A 22927-nucleotide genomic window follows, 5' to 3' on the forward strand; every position below is an offset into this window, starting at 1 on the left:
TCCTCCTGAGGTTAGTAAGAGAGACAAGAGATAAATAGAAAACTTAAAGTAAAGAACCCTTGTTAAGAGGAATGTTAGTATGAGGGTAGAAGCAATAAGTAGAAGAATAAAAGAAAAGTATGACCAAAAGCTTGAAATAGATCATACTTGGCTCTGGGACCCTGGGTTAGCCATGCTCGCGCCTGCAAGCCCCATGGGGAAACTGCTATTAGGACTGCTTGTTTTTCAACTGAATCAAATGCATTTTTTTATTATAGTCTATAAAACCAAAGTACAATGGTAAGTGCATTCTCTGCAGTTTTTCTCTTAGCTAATTTGTCTGAAGATGATCGATTGTGCTAAATCTCTTTCTGATTCTAGCCTGAGCTTCATCTAATGATCTGTATGTTATTTTTATATACAGCTTATATACTTGTGAGAGCAAGTTTATACATCTATAATTTTCTATCTTTTTCTTATTACCCTTTTTCTAACAAGAGTATCATGATAGCAATGTTCCAGCAGTTTGGTATATCTATCTTTCAGGCATTTATTAGATTTTTTTTAAGTTCTATTAATATTTCTAAGGTAATTACATGACCTGATATTATATTCTCTTTCAAATGTTTCAAAGTTTCTCCTATTTCAAAATTTTGTATTTCTGGAATACTTTCTTCTCCTTATTCTTCTGGCTTCCATGTAATAGTATTTTCTACAATGTTTATGGTGTTATACAATTCTAAAAAATACTGTCTAGTCCACCCTTTCTACCATGCTTTTTTTATTTTTGATATTTTGTCCATTTTCATCTTCTAGTATTATTTTTTTTCTTATTGTGAGATTGTTTTGTAGTACTTTCATATTTATCTATTGTTTCTTATGTCATTTAATTTTCTTCTTTTTTTTTATTATTTAATATTTTTTCTAATTCTTTTATTTATTTCTATAAGTTCTACTGTTTTCTTTTTTCTTCTCCAATTAGTTGTCTTCTTTTATAGAACAGATTTTCTGCTTTTTCTGAGAGGTTTGTATTTTTAATCTTTTTATTCTTTTACAATCTTACGTGTGCTTTCTATAATGATTAGATTAAGATTTTTCTTGTATATTATCCATTTGCAGATTTCCATTTTATTCCTGTTATTTTTTTGATTGTATAATTTTCTTGCAATTTCTGCTTGATATAATTTTTAATGACTACTACTGATGTTTCATTATCTTTGTTTTGTTTTATTCTGTTTTGTCTTGTAAATTTCTCTTCTGTTGTTATTTTCCCTCTTTCTTTCTCTTCACTTCCTATGCCTATTTGAATGATGACAAACATCTTTAAACATTCTCATATTGAGATGATAAAATATAATCTAATTTACTATTCTGTTTATCCATTTGGACTAATCCATGTTCAATTTCATTTTGGTCATCATCTATTTCTTGATATGTACCCTCAAGGGATGTTCAGGTTACTATGACAGCACTACATGATTAAGTATAGATTATTATTAATATTAACAACAACAATTTTTCTCCAAATTAGTCAATTACTTGTATTAGGTATGACAATATTGAACACTCCAATATTGTCATACCTAACATTTCATGCTTCAAAGCCACTTCTGACTGAATTAATCCACCTAGGCCTTGATCTCCCTCTGGGTCTCTTTCCTGCCATCTTGGCATCAAAAACCTGTTTTGCTAATCTTTCCTCACCCATTCCATTTTAAGTGGCCAAACTGACAAAGGGGAGTGAACCAATGTCAAGTTCCTTTCTATTGTCTTCATTTTTAATATAATTCTGTCATTGATGCCATTGGTTCACTCCTATAATTTTTCTCAGAATCCTCACATCTGTGCTCTAGTCTTTGATCAAGTGCTTTATTTCTAACCCAACTCTCAGATCCATAACTTAAAACTGGTTTAAGCACTGTCTTGTATACTGCTAGTTTCGTGTTTTGGGAAATTTCTCTTATTCCATATAAATTTATTCAGCTGGCCTGAATTATAGTGTCAGCTGGCTATCCGCCATTCAAGCTTTGCTTATTCTCTGTGCATTTCCAGATTTAACCTGCCATCTTCACTAAAAACTGTGCCTAAATAGCTGAGAGATTTGAAGCCATCTGGTGTGAGGTGGAGTCTAACAAGATTAAATACATAGTGGGGTGTTGTTACAGACCTGGTGGATCGTGTTAAATATATTATTTATGTAACTTATACTTAATTAGTTTGTTTACTTGATTATATCCTTTCTCATTTAAAACCTTATTCAATTTAATCCTACTAGCTGCTCTACTGTTATGTCGTTGCTTTCTCTATATTTTCTGTTTTATGTATATATATCTATTCTATCTTTCTATCGCTATTTTACTTCTTCAGATATTGGGCCTCATATACATATATCTAGGATTGTTTCCTCTTCGGATACTGGCAAATTTATTTTATGCTGCGCCAGCCAGTATCCTATAGCAGAAATGATCCTTACTCAGGGAGACAATACTAGATTCTGAGGCGTTCTTACACAATGATCTACTTTAACACTGCCGTATAGATTCAGATTATTGCAGTCGTGACCTAAATCTATAATTATATACACTTCCTAATTCCTTCCCGCCAAAATAAGTTCTATTTTTATAAGTGGTAGTTTGGAATCGTAATCAGGCATGACTCAGGTTTAGGTAAACATGACATGTTTATTGGAATATCTAAACAGAATACACAAAAAATTCATACACTCAATTATGCTCAATACTAAATAAAAAACTCGAGTTAAGAGGTTAACATATTCTAATTTAATTAAAGGTCATAAAGCATGCAAAACACAATAACTGCATATTGGGATAGATAGCAAATGATATAAGTTAAGCTAAATCCCTTTCTGTAATGCTATTCATAAAATAATATAAAGAAATATTCTAATGTCACTCAGTTACTAAAATCCAGAATTCTAATCTTATTAAGTTAATCCTATCACATACAAAATACAAAAAATCTCTTCCAAACAATTCTTCTTACTCTCAAAGGAGGTTAACTTTCTAATTAGAGACTGTCCACAGAGTTCTTTAGAATACTGTTCTTAATTTCACATTCACAAACAATCTTCTCTCTTCTAATGAATTTTATACACAAAATAGAGTGATTTTTTCTTACCGAACCTTTTCCACATCTTTCAGCATCACGTGGTTGCTTCTTGTCTATTGGCTGTTCATATGGCAACGTAGGGGTTATGCTATCTTCATTAATTCTGCCGAAAACGGACTCAAATCTTTGCATTTCAGGAACAAGTCAATGGGACTTTTCAGCGGCGGCTTGATTCTGCCAGGAAATTTTACCTTCAGATCTACATAGAATCCTTCTCCATTTTCAGGAAAGCCTGCTATCTGACATCTTAGCATAGATTCATCCCCCCCCCCACGCGAAATACCCTCCAATTTCCGAACCACCAAGCAGGAAAACGACATGACAAGAAAGATCCCGATATTCTTCATTAGAGCGTCCTCTTTTTCCTCAGGCCCCTTTGCACATGACCCATATCTTTTCACCCCTTGCTTTTTTCCGACACTGTTACTCTTGTATTCCCAGAATTCGCGTCAATATATGTTCCACTTAAGCTACTGCCGCCAGGGTTACGCTGTACACGCGTAGTTTTATACCTTCCAAGAATTATTATTTAGTAACTATCTGGCGACTCACAGTTATTTTTACACAGCTTAAGTGAGGCTTAAATTAAGTCAGATTATCCCTCTTTTAAGACATACTCTAATAAAATCTTAATATGATCACAATAGATTAAATATATGGTACATGAAATAAAAATTACAAATTTTATACATAAAGTGAAGAAGTTTCACTTTTAATTTCAGCTGATGTGCAGGTATTTCTCATTTTTTAGTAAGTTTAATATGTTGGACTCTGAGTGAATGATTTCTTTGCAAGATTCCTTCATTCAGGATCTAAGAATTGGTTACTAGTGACGAAGAAATGCATCAACAAATAAAAATGATGAGTGTGAAAAGAATAATCATAGTGAGGGACGTTAATTATCCAAACATTGATTGGGTAGCTATGAAATTGCATGAGAAGAATGAAACTGAATTTACTGAGCTGTTGCGAAACAACTTCCTCAAGCAGCACAGCATGTTTGCTTATGTGACAGAAGGAACGAGGTCAGTGGGTGTTAGATCTGATTATAGTATCGGGGTAGGGGGATAAAAATGTTACTATTCTGCCTCCTGTTGGTGACAGTGATCACGAAGTACTCACTTGGGAAGTGTGCTAAGTTTATGAATGTCCAATTCAGAAAGGTTACATACTGAACTAAAAAGCAGGAAATTATGACCACCTGAAGGGGTGGGGGGGTATGCTGGGTTCTGTGCTATGGCATCAGTTATTGGATGGGAAAAATAGACAGTGCATGGGAAGTGTTTATAAAATACTTAAATGATGCAATATCAGAATGTGTCCCCAGAGTTCAAAGAATAAATAGAGTAGGAGTGAAATGGATGTGTAATCTAATTAAGCAAGAGATTCATAAGAAAAAGATTATATTGAAGAAATGTCATTGTCGAGTCCATTGAAGAGCTTCTAGATATGACTGTGGATCTGTAAAACTGCTTTGGCAATCTGTTGAACTTTGATGGAGTAGAACTTTTCTCTAGGGTTAGTCAATTTTCTGTAGAGCAGCAGCAATTGCTAAACAAGAATAAATATGGTCAGGTGTTAGTTCAACTCCTGGACAGTTCTTGCATATTTCATAGCTCCTACTACCATCTGGCTGAATTTTCATGCCTTTAAAATGTTCCATCCTTAGTCAGGTGATGATTGCGGTTATTTCTCTATTTTCACTGATTTCATTCTTCTTCTTGATAGTTTGTTTTACCAATCTTATTTTGGCGACAGAGTTAGCATCAGTTAGTGATAGTGGATGTAATACTGAAAGAATACTGTGTGCATAATGATGTCAGTTCAGAAGAGTCACAAGTGTTGTACGAAAACAAAGTCCAAGTATGAAAAGAAACTAGCTCTGCAAGTTAAAGATAACTAAAAAGAAATCTATCATTATGCTGCAAGCAAAAGAAAGAATGAATTTGAAAGAATACTAAATGCAGGTGGCATGCAGGTGACTAATGCAGAAGTGATTGTTCAACTAATAAGCCGCCATTAGTTGAATTAGTGAATTTTACTAATGCTTTTGACAGAATATAGCATGAAATACTATTGCATAAATTGGAGAATATGGGATTGGATTATAAACTCTTGGCATGGATAAGAAGATAGCTGACTGCCAGACATCAAAAAGTGATATATTGGGGGGGGGGAGAATCTGCAAGATTCAAGGTAAGCAGTGTTGTGCCCTTAAGGATCAGTTCTCTCAGATGATAACAAAAAAAAACTACTTTTTTGTCATCATCATCAAATGCCATATATCCTCAAGGGGTGTACAGGACATGGTAGTATTGCATGAAAAATTTACATCATTACTAACTTCCTATCTACAATTTTCCTCCAAATCAGTCTGTTACTTGTTAAAACTCCAACATTATCAGATCTTATATTTCTATAGTCTAAGGGACTTTGTACAGCATCAATCCAGATGAAGACCTATATCTTGGTCTTCATCTGGATTGATGAAGATTGATGAAAACCTGACAATGTCAAGTTCTTTCCTACTATCCTTGTTTTTAATATGATATTGCCATTGATGCCAACTGTTTATGCCTGTAATCTTTCTCAGGACTCTCATATCTGCAGTCTCTAGTCTTTGTTCAAGTGTTTTACTTCTGACCCAGCTCTCAGATCCATAAGTTAAAATCGGTTTGAACACAGTCTTGTATACAGCGAATTTAATGTTCCGACTAATTTCTCTCTTATTCCATATGAATTTATTCAATTGACTTCCTACCATACCAGCTTTGTTGATTCTGTTGTCTATTTCCATATTTAATTTACCATCTTCACTAAAAATCGTGCCTAAGTAGCTGAAATGTTTTACTTGTTCCATAGGTTCTTCATTCAACGCAGTTGACATTTTCAGTAATTCTGTCTATTTTCATTGTTTTGTCTTTTTATTGCTGACCTTCATACCATATCTATTACAACAGTTATTCAATTTAGCCAGGGAATCTTGCAGACTTGTAGCGGATTTATTTAGAAGTATAACATCGTCCGCATAAAGCAAAGAGCTGACATTAACATCTCCAATTCTGATATCATGTTTAATACCACTTTCCTTCATAATGTGATCCATATATATAATGAATAACAGAGGGGATAAGGTACATCCTTGTCTGACACCAGGTTTAACAGTAAACCATCTTCCTGTACTTCAATTCTAACTGCTGACTTACAACTCAAATAAAGACTAAGTATTGCTTGATATAATGCCCCATTGACACCATATAACTGTAGCGTATTGAATAGCTTCTCTCTTGGCACCTTGTCATAAGCCTTTTCCAGATCGACAAAACTTAAATACAGATCTTTGTTACATTCTCATGCTTTCTCGACTATTTGTCGTAAAGTGAAGATCTGATCCTGACAGCCTCTATTTGGCCTGAACCAGCTTATTCTTCACCAAGCTTTTCTTCCACAATTCTTCTCAACCGTTTCTCAAGTATACTTGCATAGATCTTGCCAGGAACACTCAGTAGGGAAATACTTCTGTAATTCTCACATTCGGTTTTATTTCCCTTTTTATACATGGGTACTATGAGAGCTCTACTCCAATCATTGGGAATTTGTCCCTCTGTCCAGGCTTTCTGAACTATGCAGTGCAGCCACTGTAAGACTTTTATACCACCATACTTCAGCATTTCTGGTCGAATATCATCTACTCCTGCTGCCTTTCCACATTTCAAGCCTTTGATAGCTTTTTCTACTTCAAGTATGGATATGCATTCATGGCTATATGCCTGTTGAGTGTTTTTTACCACTGTGCTATCACTGCTTGTTTCATTTAGCAATTTCTCGAAGTAATTACTCCATACTTCAAAGATATCTTTTTCTCCCCTTTTCATGTCACCTTTATCATCTCTAACTCCTTTTACAGCACTCTTGGCTCCATTTCTAAGCTTCTTCAACAACCTCCAGAATATCTTACTACCTTCTTGATATTTATTTTCTATGTTCTTGCCAATCCTCTCATGACTTTTGTTTAGCTAGTTTTATACAGTGTTTAGCTTTCTTACATTTGTCTCTGTATTCTCTAAGAGCATAAGCTGACTTATTTGCCAGGAACTTTTAATGTGCTTTCTTCTTTTCCTTAACTGCCTCTTTAACTTCCTGTGTCCACCATTGAGTTCTGATTTTTCTATCCTTGCAGACAACCTCAACACATGCCTCTCTGGCTGACTCAATCAGTGTTTTCTTCAAGGCTTGGTTGCTGTTCTCAAACTATTTCATTTTTTCTTCAATAATCTTTGTGTATTTTAGTCTACAGTTCACATCTGAGAGCTGCTCAACTTTTATTCACTTTATAACTTTCTTACATGTTATTCTTTTCAGTATTAAATTCAATTTTATTCTGCTCAAGACTAAATAGTGATCGCTTCCGATTTCAAATCCTCTATACACTCTGGTGTCCTGCACCAAGGAGAAAACATCACTATCAACAATAACATAGTCAATGAGACTTTTCTTATTCCTTGCGTCTTCTCTGCAAGTGAATTTGTGCACATTTTTATGTTGGAACACGGTGTTAGTAATAACCACATTAGCTTTGCTCTTTTCTCCAAATTTTCCCAAAATATTTTTGTATGTCTGACAATCATTTCCTACTCTGCTATTTAGATCCCAACAAGGACCAACTTTTCCTTTTTCATTGTGTCAGCTGCTTTCTCTAAAGCATGAAAAAATTCCTCCACTTCTACCTTAGTAGAACTTTCTGTGGGACCACAGGCACAAATAAGTCTCATTGTCTAGTTCCCCATTCTCATAGTTGCCCACATCACTCTACTTGAGACTGCCTGTCCTCTGTCCACTGTTATTCACTCAGTAAATAAATGACATTGAAAAGGATTTGACATGTTACATATGGCTATTTGCTGATGATGCAAAGATAGGTAGGGTAATCAGGAGTGCTACTAATATGCAGTACTTGAAGAATGATTTTAATAGGCTAGAATTATGGATATATGAAAATGTCTGTCATTTCAATGACATTTACATCATAAATGTAAAGTCATGCACTTTGGTGTGATTATATATCGCATGTCTTATTATATTGGTGGGATTATGCTGAAGAAACTGATGAGGCTAGGGATCTTGGAGTTTTAGTAGACAGGAAGTTAAAGTTCAGGGGTCATATAGCAAAAATTGTAAATACAACTCAGAGAATAATGGCAATGCTGAAACAACCTTAACCAAGCAAGATAAGGAAGTCATTTTGGCTCTTTACAAGCCTTGATAAGACCTCACTTGGAATTTTGCATGTGGGTCTGGTCTCCTGGTTTCCATGGCAATTCTGATAGTGGAGAGAGTGCAAAAAGAGTGTTAAAAATGATATCAGGATAGTGGAATACTGATTATGAAGACAGACTGAGAATTTGTAGGCTGCAGACACTAGCAAAACAGGAGAAAGAGGGGTAATATGATTGAAATTTACAAACTTCTGGAAGAATGATTGTACAGAATTTCAGTATATGAAATTTTTAATTTTATGGAGGGTGGGAAAAACAATGCAAGGAATCCAAGGAAGTTGAAATTGAATTGTCAAGAAAACGGTTTGGGCTGGATTTTTCTCTCATGGAGTAGTGAGTGATTGGAATGGACCACCATTGGATGTTGCGTGTGCAAATAGCATGAATGAATTCAAGAACAGGTATGACAGCTTGTGCAAATAGTATGGCCTCCCTCGATGAGTTCCTGCCTCCCTGGAGGTCTCTCTTAATAATACTTTTCTTGTTCTATAGGATCCCCATTCAGAATGCAACTGAAGTTTTCTATGCTCCTGCCTATTCAATAGTTGGATCTTTTTATTGCTAATTTTCATGCCAAATTTGTTACAGCAGTTATTCAATTTAGTTAGTGAATCCTGGAAACCTTCACTACATGTGTTTAGGAGTACAATTTACCCCACAGAACTGTAGTTTTTAAAAAAGCTTTTCTCTGGGCACCTTGTATGCCTTTTCCATATCTGCAAAACTGAAGTACTGAAGTAAAATTGTGGGAATATGATCTTTGTCATATTCCCACAATTTTTCAACTATTTGTCTTAAAGTGAAAATCTGATCTTGGCAACCTCTATTTGGGCTCAATCCAGCTTGTTCTTCTCCAAATTTCTCTTCCGCAATCTTTCTCAACCTCTTTTCAAGTATGCTTGCATAAATCTCACCTGAAACACTTAGTAAAGAAATTCTTCTGCAATTCTCTCATCCAGCTTAATTCCCTTTTTTATAGATGGAGAACTATGAGAGCTCTACTCCAATCATCTGGAATTCGACCTTCTGACCAGACCCTAGGAATTATGCAATGTGGCCGCTGTAAAACCATTACACCTCCAAATGTAAGCATTTCTGATCGAACATCATCTACTCCAGCTGCCTTTCACACATTAGGTTTTTGATGCTTTTTCCTACCTTAAGTACTGATATGTACTCCTCTTGGCATTTGGGATTGCCCAAATGGTTAGCATGTCCACTCTTCAGCCAAGAGACTGCTGGATCGAATCTCATCATAGATGTTTGCCATTGTCCTGCTAACTGTGTGGAAAGGGAATCTGTGACCCTACCACTTATTCTAGCAGAAGACTTCACTCCCAAAAACCTAGTAAGGTACAGGAGTGACCATACAGATCACTGGATAGAGACCTCCACATTGCCAGGAATGCAGAGAACCAACTGAAGCTTTTGATCTAAATTCCAATCCTCCCCTTCACGTGGCATGTCCCATTAGTAAGTATCTACTGGATACTAAACGAACAAATGAGGATGGACTGGCAATTTGGGACTTAGCTGACCAAATTGTACTATCTACTGGCTTAAATAACAAATTTATTTGATGGAACAACATGAGATTTTGTTTTGATCTTTTCTTGTGAAATGTGTTCAGAGCATTCAACTAGTTCCTCATCATATTTCCTTTTTCATTTTGTTTTCCTATTCCAATTTTTCCCAATACACTAAGTTCATTTTTATTTTTTCCCAGTTATGCATTAAAATCTCCCAACACTATTGTTGGGAAATTTTTGTACTGGACACCATGTCATAGAATTCTTTAACTTTATCTTCATAGTTGCTAGTTGGTGTATATATTTGTATTCTTTTAATGATTTTCTGTTCGGATATTCAAACTATGATATATACACTATCTGATCTGATATTTCTGTATATTTAATAACCTTGTTAGCTATATTTTGGTTTATGAAAGAAATCTACTCCTCTCTGCTTGACATCATCTGGTCCTTTCCAGTAAAACACTTTTCCTGATTTTAGTGTTATGCATTCTCTCGATTTTCTTTTCACTTCACTTAGTCCTATTATATCCCATTTTGTTTAATGTATGTAACAATCATGAAATTAGTTTTCTTACTTTTACTTTAATTCATTTAGCAGGTCTAATGCAGCTGATCTAAGTTCTCCAGCGATTGTAAGGCCCAGTGATGTCAGATATTGTGGACCTATTCTTCTACATAGAATGTTCGTGATTTAATGTGTGTAGGGGGGGAGGGAAGCATCATCTTTTCTCCCACAATGTCAAGTCGCTTGGGAGAGGATTGGCAGTAGCCCATTAAAAATTACTATTTTACTAAAGTTACTGTATGTGTGCATATATATATATATATATATATATATATATATATATATATTAGAAACATAAGTACCCAATAATCTGTAACACCTTTTCAGAATCTTCCAGCAAACAAATTATGATTGAAACTGAGCACATAGAAAACTGCAAAAAAGTGGCATTGGGGATATTGTAAGTAATACCCCACTTCCCCCACTATTTTTTTTTTTTTTAAGAACTTTCCACTGGAAATGAGATATGCATAAAAAAACTACAAATGCAAAAGGCTCAGGTCAGTAACCAATAAATGTCATGGTAACACTTTTGTGACATGGTAACATTTTGTAACACTTAATGTTAATGACTTAATACTACAAAAATTGACATGGCAGAATTTTTTAAATAGTCAGATATTCCAAAAAGACAGCACTTTTAATTTTGCACAAATACCATGTTACTTCGAACTGTCCAGTGGCTTTCCATGGAAATTCCTGATGTTTCTCTAGTTTACTAACAAATACTTTTAATTGCAATTTGATTTCATAGATGAACAAACTAATGAATCAGATTTAAGATGAAGGTTTCTAATGCACATATAATTATTAAAGCAGTACAAAATATATCCAATTATACCTACTTCTTGAGGTTTGTTCAAACTTTTCACTTTTTTTCTTTCTTTTCCATTTCCATGGTTTAAACAATCTTCCTAACACAGCTAATCTGCTATGTTTTCCCTCCATTGGTGTTGCAGTTCTAGAGGAACCTAAAGAACTTGTTCTCATAGCACTTGTGGATTTTTTGCCTAAAAATTATATAAAAGCCTATACACAACATCCTGAAAAAAAGAATTATGAATATAAACTAACCAGTAAAAGAATAGCAATTATAACCAACCTAATGCATTTAAATGCAAAATTATCTGAAAGTATTTCATTAAAATCACATTTAAGAGTAAGCATATTAGAATGACTTCCAAAACCAAAGCAAACTATTTATTTTCTTGGAGGGGGGGGTTGATCGAAATCGATAACTCGCTCACTGTTATTAGAACATTTCTATACTTCATAAAAGATCTTAAAAATTTAGTCTAGTAAACAGAATCAAAATTTTCTATGTTAATGACTGTTTATTTAGAAATTAAACTTTTTTAAGATGTCAAAATTCACCAAATTAAAGGAACATGATATATGTTGCAAAAGACGTTTTAAAAAATGTCCAAAATATTGATATGCATTTCAGAAGAGCAAAATCAACACAATTTTCTTTCAAAATGGGCTATTATTTCTTAGGTCTCTAATCTTATTAGGAATGAGAATTCTTAAAAAATTTTTAAGAAGAGATCTTCCTAAAAATTCATCTATATCTGTCTTTCTCAAGGTCAATAAACACAAACCTTTTTCTAATAAGTTTACCCAAAACAAACTATAAATTAAAAATTACTTAAAATTTATTTTTCATTCTATGCCACATGATTAAAAACTTTGCTCACCTAAGTTTTGAATGGATGTCAAGAAAACTGAGGATATTAAGAGAAAATTGAATAAGTGTACAGGGACTGATCACCATAATGTTACGAATTCATTTTTAGCATTATGGTGTTAAGAATGAATAGTATATATTCACTCTTAACACCATATAAGAATGGTGTTAAGAGAGAATGTCTATATAAGAACGGTATATAGACAGGACCTACATACATGTTCCATGACATAACTCAAACTTTGACAGCATGCTTCAGAAGTCACATTAAGAATGCTCATATATACTATGGGTCAATTTGACTGTTAATCTTGTCATAAGCTGCAACAGTAGTGAGTGGCTGCTGTAAACTTCACAATGCTCAGTGCTTGTGCATCCTGGTGTGCTTGTCTTGTTTACACAGTGTTATATGTATATGGTTAATGTGATGAGAATGGATGGTTTGCTGAAGTGGAATATCTGTGACCAGATCCACACTAGTAAATGCACTGTATGAAACAGTAGCATGCTGAAGTTCTGGATGCAATGAAGTCTAGCACAGATTCAAGTGTATGAAGTTCCTGTAACATGATAACCAAATATAAATGATTCATAGCATACATGAACTTTTCTGCTTAAAAAGGCATCAATGACACTACTGAAGTTTGCTGAAAGTTTCTTTTTTTTTCACTTGGTTATAGAACTTTAAAAACAAATTAGATAAGGCTGGAGGATAGCATAATTAATTATACATAATGATTATCTAACTTGCCACTGTTGAACATGTTGGTACTATGTGTAAACATAAGCACAAAAAAAAAAAAAACTGAAAAAAATTTTAAAATGCACGAGAGAGAGAGAGAGAAAGAAGCTGAGTAAATATATACAAACTAACCTATATGTGGGTGGTGAATTATGTGGTATGAAGATTGGTTTAGCCATATGGTAATTAGTCCATATAGCTCGCCTACTGTTCATTTCCACTCTGCCAAGCATTGACTTAGTTGGTCTTGAATTGTGATCCCTTCGAGTGCTCTACTCATCCCAAAAACATAAATGACTTGGTATAAAATTTCACTAAATATGAATGTCATTACATCCAGATAAATATGAGTTTCCTTAATTTGTGGAGTTTATGTTGTTAATGCCTTACAACTTGTGTCTTGGAGGAAGGCTAATAATAATTAAAGAATTTTTCTTGTCAGTGCAGTTTAAAAACAGCGGAAGCCTGTTGGGAATTCTTCTCTGCCATATTTAAATAAAAACACACACTTACAAATATGCATTCATCCTTTTTGAATAAATATTTAGTAATAATTCATCAAGTGTTTTTTCTTTCAAAGAATTTGATTACCATTAAAATTACAATTTTAACTGTAAGCATTAAGAACAATACTGCATGAAGTTTCTTCCATGACTATGGCATCCATATTGGATATTCAGGACTGTTATAACTTCTCCCCTCTCTCTCGCTATGTCACATGATAAAAATAAATCAAATTAATTTTGCCAGCCTGGTTGGCTGAGTGGTTAGCGTATCCGTTCTCCAACCAAAAGGCTGTGGGTTCGAATCCCGACATGGGCATGAACGTTTCCAATTGTCTGTGAAAATACCAGTGGTAGTGGTGGGCGGTAGATGGTGTTGGTGTAGATAATGATTTTAGTTGTATTTCGTTGTAGTTAGTTGGTGAATTGAGTGGTGGAGGCAGAGAGTTGAAGAGTACGTGCCCTCCCTTGATGAGTCACTAGACACCCTGGAAGTATCATGTAATAATAATAATAATAATTCTTATTAGTTATACCTCCAAGGACTCATTGTGAGGCCACCCTATTCCAGTACAGCTCACCCTTACTTAATCCTCCAACTATTATCATCAACATGCAGAACTATCTTTAGTGCATAAAAAACTTCCTCCAAGAGTGGCTGATATGGGATTTGCCTGCATCAGACGGCTTGTTAAAAAAACAACAACTAATCTTTGCAAAACAATCACAAATAGTTCACTCCAAACAAATCATTTTACAAATGTATATTTATTGTACCAGAAAAAAAAAAAAAAAAAAAAAAAAAAAAATCAGTTATTAACTTACTTGAATATTCTAACATTTTGCTTACTGTCAAAATAAGTATCATCAGAACTGGAAAAATAAAAATGTTAGAAAAAGAAATAAAATTGAAATTGCAACATGTTTATCACAGCTAACAGCATATAAAGATGCTCTTTAAATGATAATCCTATCCATGAAAGATGTTAAGCCTACATTACTTGAGTAGAGTACTATGGGACTGCAATATACAGTCAACAATTGAACAATGCAGGTTTGAACTGTGCAGATCCACTTATACGTGGATTTTTTTCCGTAACTATATTGTAATAACTATTTTGGAGATTTGCGGCAATTTGAAAAACTCAAAGACAAACCACATAGCCTAGAAATATCAAAAAAATCAAGAAAGATTTAAGTATGTCATGAATTCATGAAATATACTGTATATTCTGGCATACAAGTCGACCTGGCATATAAGTCGATATTGGAATTTTTTGAGTTTTTATAGTATACTCATCGTATAAGTCGACTTGGAAAATTTCTTTTTCATATTGACCAGTTGATCAGTAGTGAACTAAAGTGCAATGGCTCCTTTTAAAAGAAAGAAATATGATGCGAGTTTTAAGTGCAAAGTGATTAAATTTGCAAAAGAAAATACTAACTGTATTGCTGCACGTCAGTTCGGAGTAAACGAAAAACTAGTTCGTGATTGAAGAAAAAATGAAACTTCGATAATGAAAATGCCAAAAAATAAGTGCGCATTACGGAAAGGAATTTGTAAGTGGCCTATTCTGGAAAATAATGTTGCGGATTGGGGTCGAGAAAATCGCCAAAATGAACTCATTTTAACGAGAAATAATATTCGTTTATTTGCTTTGAAGTGGGGCAAAGCAAATAAAAAGGACAGTGAAAACTTCAAAGCTACAGTGAGTTGGTATAGCTGGTTTATGGAAAGGAAAAATTTAGTACTTCGACTAAAAACGAAAATCGCACAGAAGCTGCCAAAGGATTTGGATGATAAGTTATTAACTTTTCAAAGATTTATAATTGCTAAAAGAAAGCAAAAAAATTATTTATTGTCTCAAATCGGAAATATGGATGAAACTCCAGTTATGTTTGACATAATTGGGAATAGAACAGTAAAACTGAAAGGAAGTAAAACTATTTCTTTAAAAACAACTGGACATGAAAAAAAGCCGTTTCACAGTTGTATACTTACTTGTATGGCTGATGGTAGTAAATTAAAACCTATGATAATTTTTAAAAGAAAAACAATGCCAAAGATCAAAATTCCAAGAAATGTTTTTGTCCATGTTCATGACAATGGTTGGATGGACGAAGCAGGAGTTAAGCTGTGGATAAAAAATATTTGGAATTCACGACAAGGTGCATTAAAAAATCCAAACAGTCTTTTAGTGTGGGACATGTTCAAATACCATTTAACAGAGAACACAAAATCTTTATTAAGAGAGAATAATACCAATATGGCAGTGATTCCAAGTGGGTTAACTTCACTAGTGCATTGCATGTTTGTATAAACAAGCCATTTAAAGACAGTTTACGAAAACAGTGGAATGCATGGATGTTACACAAAAGGAGGATAAATGCGACATGCATCTTTGGTAACTATGTGTGAATGGGTAGTGAAAGCATGGAATGAAATAAAACCAGATACAGTAATAAAAGCTTTTAAAAAATGTGCCATATCTAACAAATTAGATGGCTCGGAAGATGATTTTGTTTCCAATGATGACGAAATTGATGCTAAATCTGATGGAGAAAACGAACACAATTTATATGACGATATACCGGAAAAAATTATGGAACCAGAGTACAAGGAACTTTTCATACATTCAGACAGTGAAAATTAAATTTTAATTGTGTGGTTACCTACCTATTTTCTTTTGTAAATAGGCAATTATATAACATGTAAATAATTTTTTCTGTAAATAAATTTGATATAAGTTGAAATATTTTTTACTTATTTGCCATTTTTGTATATTGCTAATAAATTTAACAGAGTATGATACGTATTAGTTTTTTCTTGGAAAGCAATCAATTTTTGATCCAGCGTATAAGTCAACCTAAAAAATTTAGTACTTTTTTTCAATGCTGAAAAGTCGACTTATACGCCGGAATATACGGTATATAGATACTAGTCTATTTTATCATTTACTACCATAATATATACACAAATCTATTATAAAAAGTTAAGATTTATCAAAACTTATGTACACAAAACACTTACAGACCGTTCATGGCACTATTCGCATTGAGAGAAATGTAAACAAATGTAAAGATGCAGTATTAAATCATAATTGCATAAAATTAATGGTAATTAGTTAAATTAGCATAAAATAATTTTTATAATGATTCATTCATTAGTGTATAAACTAGATTACCGCAAAGCAATAGTATTGATTATGCTAGGCTACCATAAACCAATCATATTGCTGCTTCTTCATTATCAATGCACGAGTCATTATACCTGTAAATAAATATGAATTTTTCACATTATCTTTTCATTTTTGATGTCTAGTGTTAGTAATACGTATAACATCTACAGTGTTTTGTATCATATAAGACAATATTGATGTAGATACTAACAGACATACAATTCATCTTGTAAATAGACAACGTAAACTTATGGTACTGATAAATACAGTACAATACTGTAAATGTATTTTCACTTCCTTATGATTTTCTTTAAGAACAAAATTTTCTTTTCTCGACCTTACTTTATTGTAAGAATATAGTATATACACACATAAAATATGTGTTAATCAACTGTTTATGTTATTGGTATGGTTTCCAGTCAACAACAGGCTATTAGTAGTTAAATTTTTGGGCAGTCAAAAGTTAAATGCAGCTTTTTGAACATCGCAGGGGGGATTGGCATCCCTAACTCCCACATTGTTCAAGGGTCAACTGTAATTCAAAACTAAGAACCATGTCTCTGGAGACCAAGTATGGTACTTTTTTTTTTCGAACTATCTTGGGTTATAAAATAAGCAGTTAGACAATTTTCATAGTGAAAGATAACACTATCATCTAAACTAAGGATGTCCAACCCTTGAACTGTTAGTAATGCCACCCCATAAGATCTTTAACTTTTAATATTATTATGTGATGTGTGAAAAATTACAATTATAGTTAATGCAATAAAAATGAAATTTTAAATTAGTCAAATTATTATGAATTCTTAATAATCTAACAATATTTTTAACTTAATACATCACTTTATTATAATTTGTTTGAAGTGAAACGTTATCAATATTACCAGAGATTTTATTTCACAGAGTAAGCATCGACTCAGCAAAAATTGTATAAACATATTTGGGCAGTCAAAAGTTAAATGAAATTATTAGTTTAAGACACCCCGTGAACTCATTCTTATGCTGTGCTTTGCCCTTTGTGGTTGTGTGATTGTAACAAACGGTGACATTGTTCTGCAAATTTGAAAGGTAAGATCTGAAAGCAAATTTGAAAGGTACTATAATCCTTTCTTTTAGTGTTACACGGTGATCAGCATTCATTTTTGAAATTATGGATTCTACAACTGCGTTAAAATAACTCTTTTTATTATTCGGCAAAATTAAAAAGCTTACTCGACTCATCCAAAGACCCACTCCCTCCGCTGACCCACCCTGGAGTATACCATATTTACTGCACCTGCAACCTATCATATATAGGAGAAACAGGACGCACAATTCCAATCAGACAAATAAACATAAATGACACATCAAATATAATAATTATGGTGAAGCTGACCTTTCTGATTATGCCCTGAACACCTTACACAGAATTGACTGGAAAAGCACCAGTTTTCTACATCACACCAAAACATGGTATGAACGTAAATTTAAGGAAGCTTGTGAGATTGTTATCAACCACCCCAATCTAACACAATAATGATGGTCAAAAATCCCATACATATGGAAGGCATATATTCGTCACACGAATCCTTCCTCTCTAAGAATAACTATATTCTATAGTAAGTAGGACTGTAGAAAATCCAGGATCCTAAATGTAAAATAATAGCTTTAATACTAAAAAATAGGACATCACTGTTAAAGAAAAAAAAAATCTATAAGAAAGAATTTTTATTCATGTTGTAATTTATAATTTTTTTTTTTTAAATCAAAAATAACAATTGTAATAATAGAAATAGGACATCATTGTTACTGGAAGGAAAACCATCTGTAAGCAAGAATGTTTATTCATGTAATCATAAATTAAATGTAACGATGTAATTTTTTTTTTTTTTTTCACTAGAGGTCATGCCAGTGAGTAGCATGTGATCAAATCATTCTCTCTCTAGCTTACGGTTTGAAATGTAACACAGCTTGTCTTGTATATTTATGTATGCTCCAGATGATGATCTTGATATGAAGATTAAAACGTCAGGATAATAAAAAGAGTTATTTTAACACGGTTGTAGAATCCATAATTTCAAAAATGAATGTAAGAAACTATAATATAATTGTTTTTTTTTTCGACAATAAGCATTTGGTGAGACTTTAAAATAAAAAGGGCAGTAAAATTTACCAGCCAAAATAAATTTTGATTTTAATTGAACCTCTAGTTTTAAAAACATTTAACTTTTTTTTTTTTTAAATAAATTGTAAATGACTTATTTTTATTGTATAGTTGAATAATTTTAATTTTTTTGTATAAATTTACCTATTATTTTCTTCTTAATCCCTTAACCATATATCCGGTATATATAAGGGTCACTGCATGTAACATTCGTTTCTTCATAGTTATCTTGTGTCCTCTCTTTTTCTGTAGTAGAGCTACACAGAGTATTTGCTTCGTTAGAACTTTCTGTTCTTCGTTTTTTTATGTGGTGCTGAAGTTAAAAATTTATTCAGCAATCAGGCCAATTTATGTTCCAGTTGTTCTCGTTGCAATTGTCTTTTCATGTTTTGTGCACCAGATAACTTCTTTGGCTTTTTTTTTCCCAACATCTAGGGACCAACACTATAGCTGTTGGTCCCTAGATGTTGGGAAAAAAAAAGCCAAAGAAGTTATCTGGTGCACAAAACATGAAAAGACAATTGCAACGAGAACAACTGGAACATAAATTGGCCTGATTGCTGAATAAATTTTTAACTTCAGCACCACATAAAAAAACGAAGAACAGAAAGTTCTAACGAAGCAAATACTCTGTGTAGCTCTACTACAGAAAAAGAGAGGACACAAGATAACTATGAAGAAACAAATGTTACATGCAAAAATGAAACTGGACTGGCTGGACTGTCTACAGAGGTTGCAGCAGAAGAAATACTGGATTCCGATTCAGCGAAACCCAAAACTTCAAATTATACTTTAAATTTTAATGTTAATGATCCAGGTACTTAGCCTAATCATGTAACTACCAAAGTCAGAGATTGTTCAGTTGAGCATTGCCTGTGTCAAGTAGTTAAAGAATTTCCCAAAGATGAATCTGGCTGAAAGTTTTCTGATTCATACTATTATCGAACTTTAGCAAATGGAGAAAAACTTTTACGAAATTATTTAGTTTATTCAGAATCGTGAAATTCGGTTTTTTGTTATTATTGCAAAATATTTGCTAGTCAAAATTCCCAACTTACTAATGAATATGGTTGTAATCATTGGCAATATTCGAGTTATATGCTAAAAATACGAGACAAGTTCCGCGCACATCAAAAAAAAAAAGGTTCAAAATACAGTGAACGTAAAATGTTGTTGATTAAGAAATGCATTATTGATTGCACACAACAAAGATTATATGAAACTGAGAAAAAATATTGGCAATCTGTTACAGAATGGTTAATCTACATAATACAATATTTATCAAGACAGCGTATAGCTTTTAGAGGTTCTTCACAAAAACTTTTTGAAAATGATAACGGCAATTTTCTAAAGTTAGTAGAAACTGTCGCTAAATTTGATTCGATAATGGCAGAACACTTGCATCACATCGAACCATCACAAAAAAGGAACACTGCTCATTATTTAGGTGATAAAATACAAAATTAAATCATCCGTATAATTTCTGAAGCTATAAAACAAAAAATTTTAGAAATGGTTAAAGAGGCAAAATATTATTCATTAATTTGATTCATTAATTGAAGTGAACATTGACATGTAAGGATAAGGAAGTAATTTTGCCTCTTTATAAGGCTTTGATAAGACCACGCATGGATTACTGTGCACAGATTTAGTCTCCTGGGTTCCAAGAGGCTAAAGAAGCTGGAAAGGGTGTGTTAGATCTTGAATGAGGATTCTTTCAACAAAAGAATCATTCATTCAAGATTTAACAATAACACAATAATAAGTAATAAAATAATTGTACTATTAGCAAAGTGAGCATATTATATGAGAGAACATGTCACATTTTCTTTAGAAAATGAAAAAATAGAAAAATTGCATGTCTAAACATAAATATATTGTTTGAAGCTTTAATGTTAAATTGTGCTCTATACAAGAATGTGTATCTAAGTGCTAACAAAAGTTCAAAGGTTGCTTGCTGACCTCAGCCGATGACATAAACCCTGAGGCAGGGGCGTTCGTGGAAAGCAAATGGAATTCGCACTCCACGAAGAAAGCGCTCATCAAGGAGCAGTGATGTGATGCCACTTCATAAGTGCGAATTTCCATAATCTCTGAGAGGTATATCAACGAACTGGGGCCATGTGTAAATGGCCCCAGTTCGTTGATATACCTCTCAGAGATTATGAATTAACTGGCTGAAGAAATCAAGCAGAATTTTAGGGATATCCCCCCCCCCCCCTAACGCATGCCAGTAAATTAGTAAGATTGAGAGTGGGACTGCCAGAGTTTAGCTTATATGCATGGCATAACTTCTTGGTTCTACCCAAGAACTCACTCTCTCAAATAGGGTTGATTCTGGGGGAGGATTTCTTGAGAAAGTATGGATTTTCATGTGACTATTCCAGAACTCTAAAGATCAGGGTAAGGGAGACATTCCTCTGAATGACAAGCCTCAGTGTATAGAGGATACTGAATTGACTGAGAAAAGGGAAAACCACATGGCTGGCATGCAGTCAAGATCTAATGAGATTGCCTCATCACAGGAGAATGAGAAACCTAATACCAGAATTACTGATGAAGTCGAGGAGACAGATAATAAGCAAATCACATGTGAGAGGCAGAATAACACCCATGAAGAGGCAGCAGAAGATGATCACGTCAGTGACACATGTATATTTCAGAGAAAGCAGGATGAGCAAAACAAAGCTGTTTGCGTGTACCAATTAACTGTTGAGGGCTCAGAGAATGCATCCTGGCCCAGGCGAAGGTTTGATTTCAGGCCCAGACAAAATGGATGAGTCATCTTCAGAGAAAAGAGGGAAAACTAAAAGGAAAATTTTCTTGGGGAGAAAATTTTTAGAAAAAGGAGGCCTTTGTTAGATCTTGAATGAGAACTCTTTCAACAAAAGAATCATTCATTCAAGATTTAACAAGAACACAATAATGAGTAATAAAATACCTGTACTATTAGCAAAGTAAGCATATTATATGAGAGAACATGTCACATTTTCTTTAGAAAATGAAAAAAAACAGAAAAATTGCATGTCTAAACACAAATATATTGTTTGAAGCTTTATGTTAAATTGTGCTCTATACAAGAATGTGTATCTAAGTGCTAACAAAAGTCCAAAGGTTGCTTGCTGACCTCTGCCAATGATGTAAACCCCGAGGCAGGGGCGTTTGTGGAAAGCGAACAGAATTTGCGTTCCACGAAAAGAGCGCTCATTGAGGAGCAAAGGTGTGACGCCACTTCGTAGGAGCAAACAGGAAGGTGCCAAATAAGATTCGAATTCGGAAAGAGGGCGCTGTGACAAAGGATAAATACGAGTTCACCCGTGTTTGAACCCCCTCATTTTTTTCTGTTCCCGTTTTCTTGTGCAGACCAGCGATGCTGATGACCGGAGGGAAGTTTGACGAGGGCGAGCTGCAACCTTTTTCCCCGTTACTGACTAATGCAAGTCGGACAAGACTACATGAGAGATGGCGGCAGTTCTCCAAACTGGGCCATCATTAAGCTTTTGCCGATGTGAAACAGCAAAGGATTCCTTTTGATGGAGGTCGAGCTAGCGACAGCAACCCTTGAGATGAGTGAGTGTCCAGCAAAGAAAAGTGGCCATTTCGTAATGAACATGTGACTTCCACGTGGCAGCAATCTACCCTAGCACAAAGATATCCCCTCACAAAGGACGGATGAAAGAACCACGACATCTTCACATCAAGGTGGTCAAGTACTGAAACTTTTTTTACTTATGTAATAAATAACTTTAGAGGAAAGAAGGAGCAAGATTCTGACTAGGAAGCGAAAAAGAACTTTAAAGTAACTTTGTGCTTAATGATTTAATGACTGGTTGAACTGGTAGTCTGAGAACTTAAGATTGTGCAGTTCCTAATTTAATGTAATGGGGTCAAAAATGACAGAAAGTTTAGTTTAGAAATTGATCTTATATTTTTGCTATGTGAACCTAATTCACCCATGGAATGTGAATAGTATACTTGTCAGTTTGAATATTTCTTATTTGCTTAACCAGTGATTTAGTAATGATTTCAATGATTTGCCTTTGACATGTTAAACTTAATTATAATCTCTTTAGCCATTTAATAAATATGTTTTTCTATGTAAGCCTGAGATTTGTCTGAGCATGAGCCTGATTTTACCACTCACAAAATTACGGACCTATGCATAAGGGGAATATAAGGGGAGTTAAGA

At 33.8% G+C, this 22927-nt stretch overlaps 1 protein-coding gene across 4 annotated transcripts in view; it reads right to left on the bottom strand.

The window, feature by feature from the left end:
- LOC150107363 (phosphatase and actin regulator 2-like) overlaps positions 1-22927 on the bottom strand; it is a 412176-nt gene that overhangs the window by 340612 nt on the left and 48637 nt on the right. For all 4 annotated transcript variants that reach the window (XR_016548240.1, XM_090391839.1, XM_090391838.1 and 1 more), the window contains exon 3: positions 11330-11494. Coding sequence is in view for 3 of the 4 variants with exons in the window: in XM_090391839.1 (XP_090247965.1) it covers positions 11330-11494 (165 nt within the window). In the remaining variant the exon portion in view is untranslated. The remainder of the gene's footprint in view (positions 1-11329; positions 11495-22927) is intronic.

This window comes from Typopeltis vanoorti, chromosome 4 (genome assembly GCF_054136105.1).
Source record: "Typopeltis vanoorti isolate ZY-2024b chromosome 4, IOZ_Tvanoo_1.0, whole genome shotgun sequence".
NCBI classification, from domain to species: Eukaryota; Metazoa; Arthropoda; class Arachnida; order Uropygi; family Thelyphonidae; genus Typopeltis; species Typopeltis vanoorti.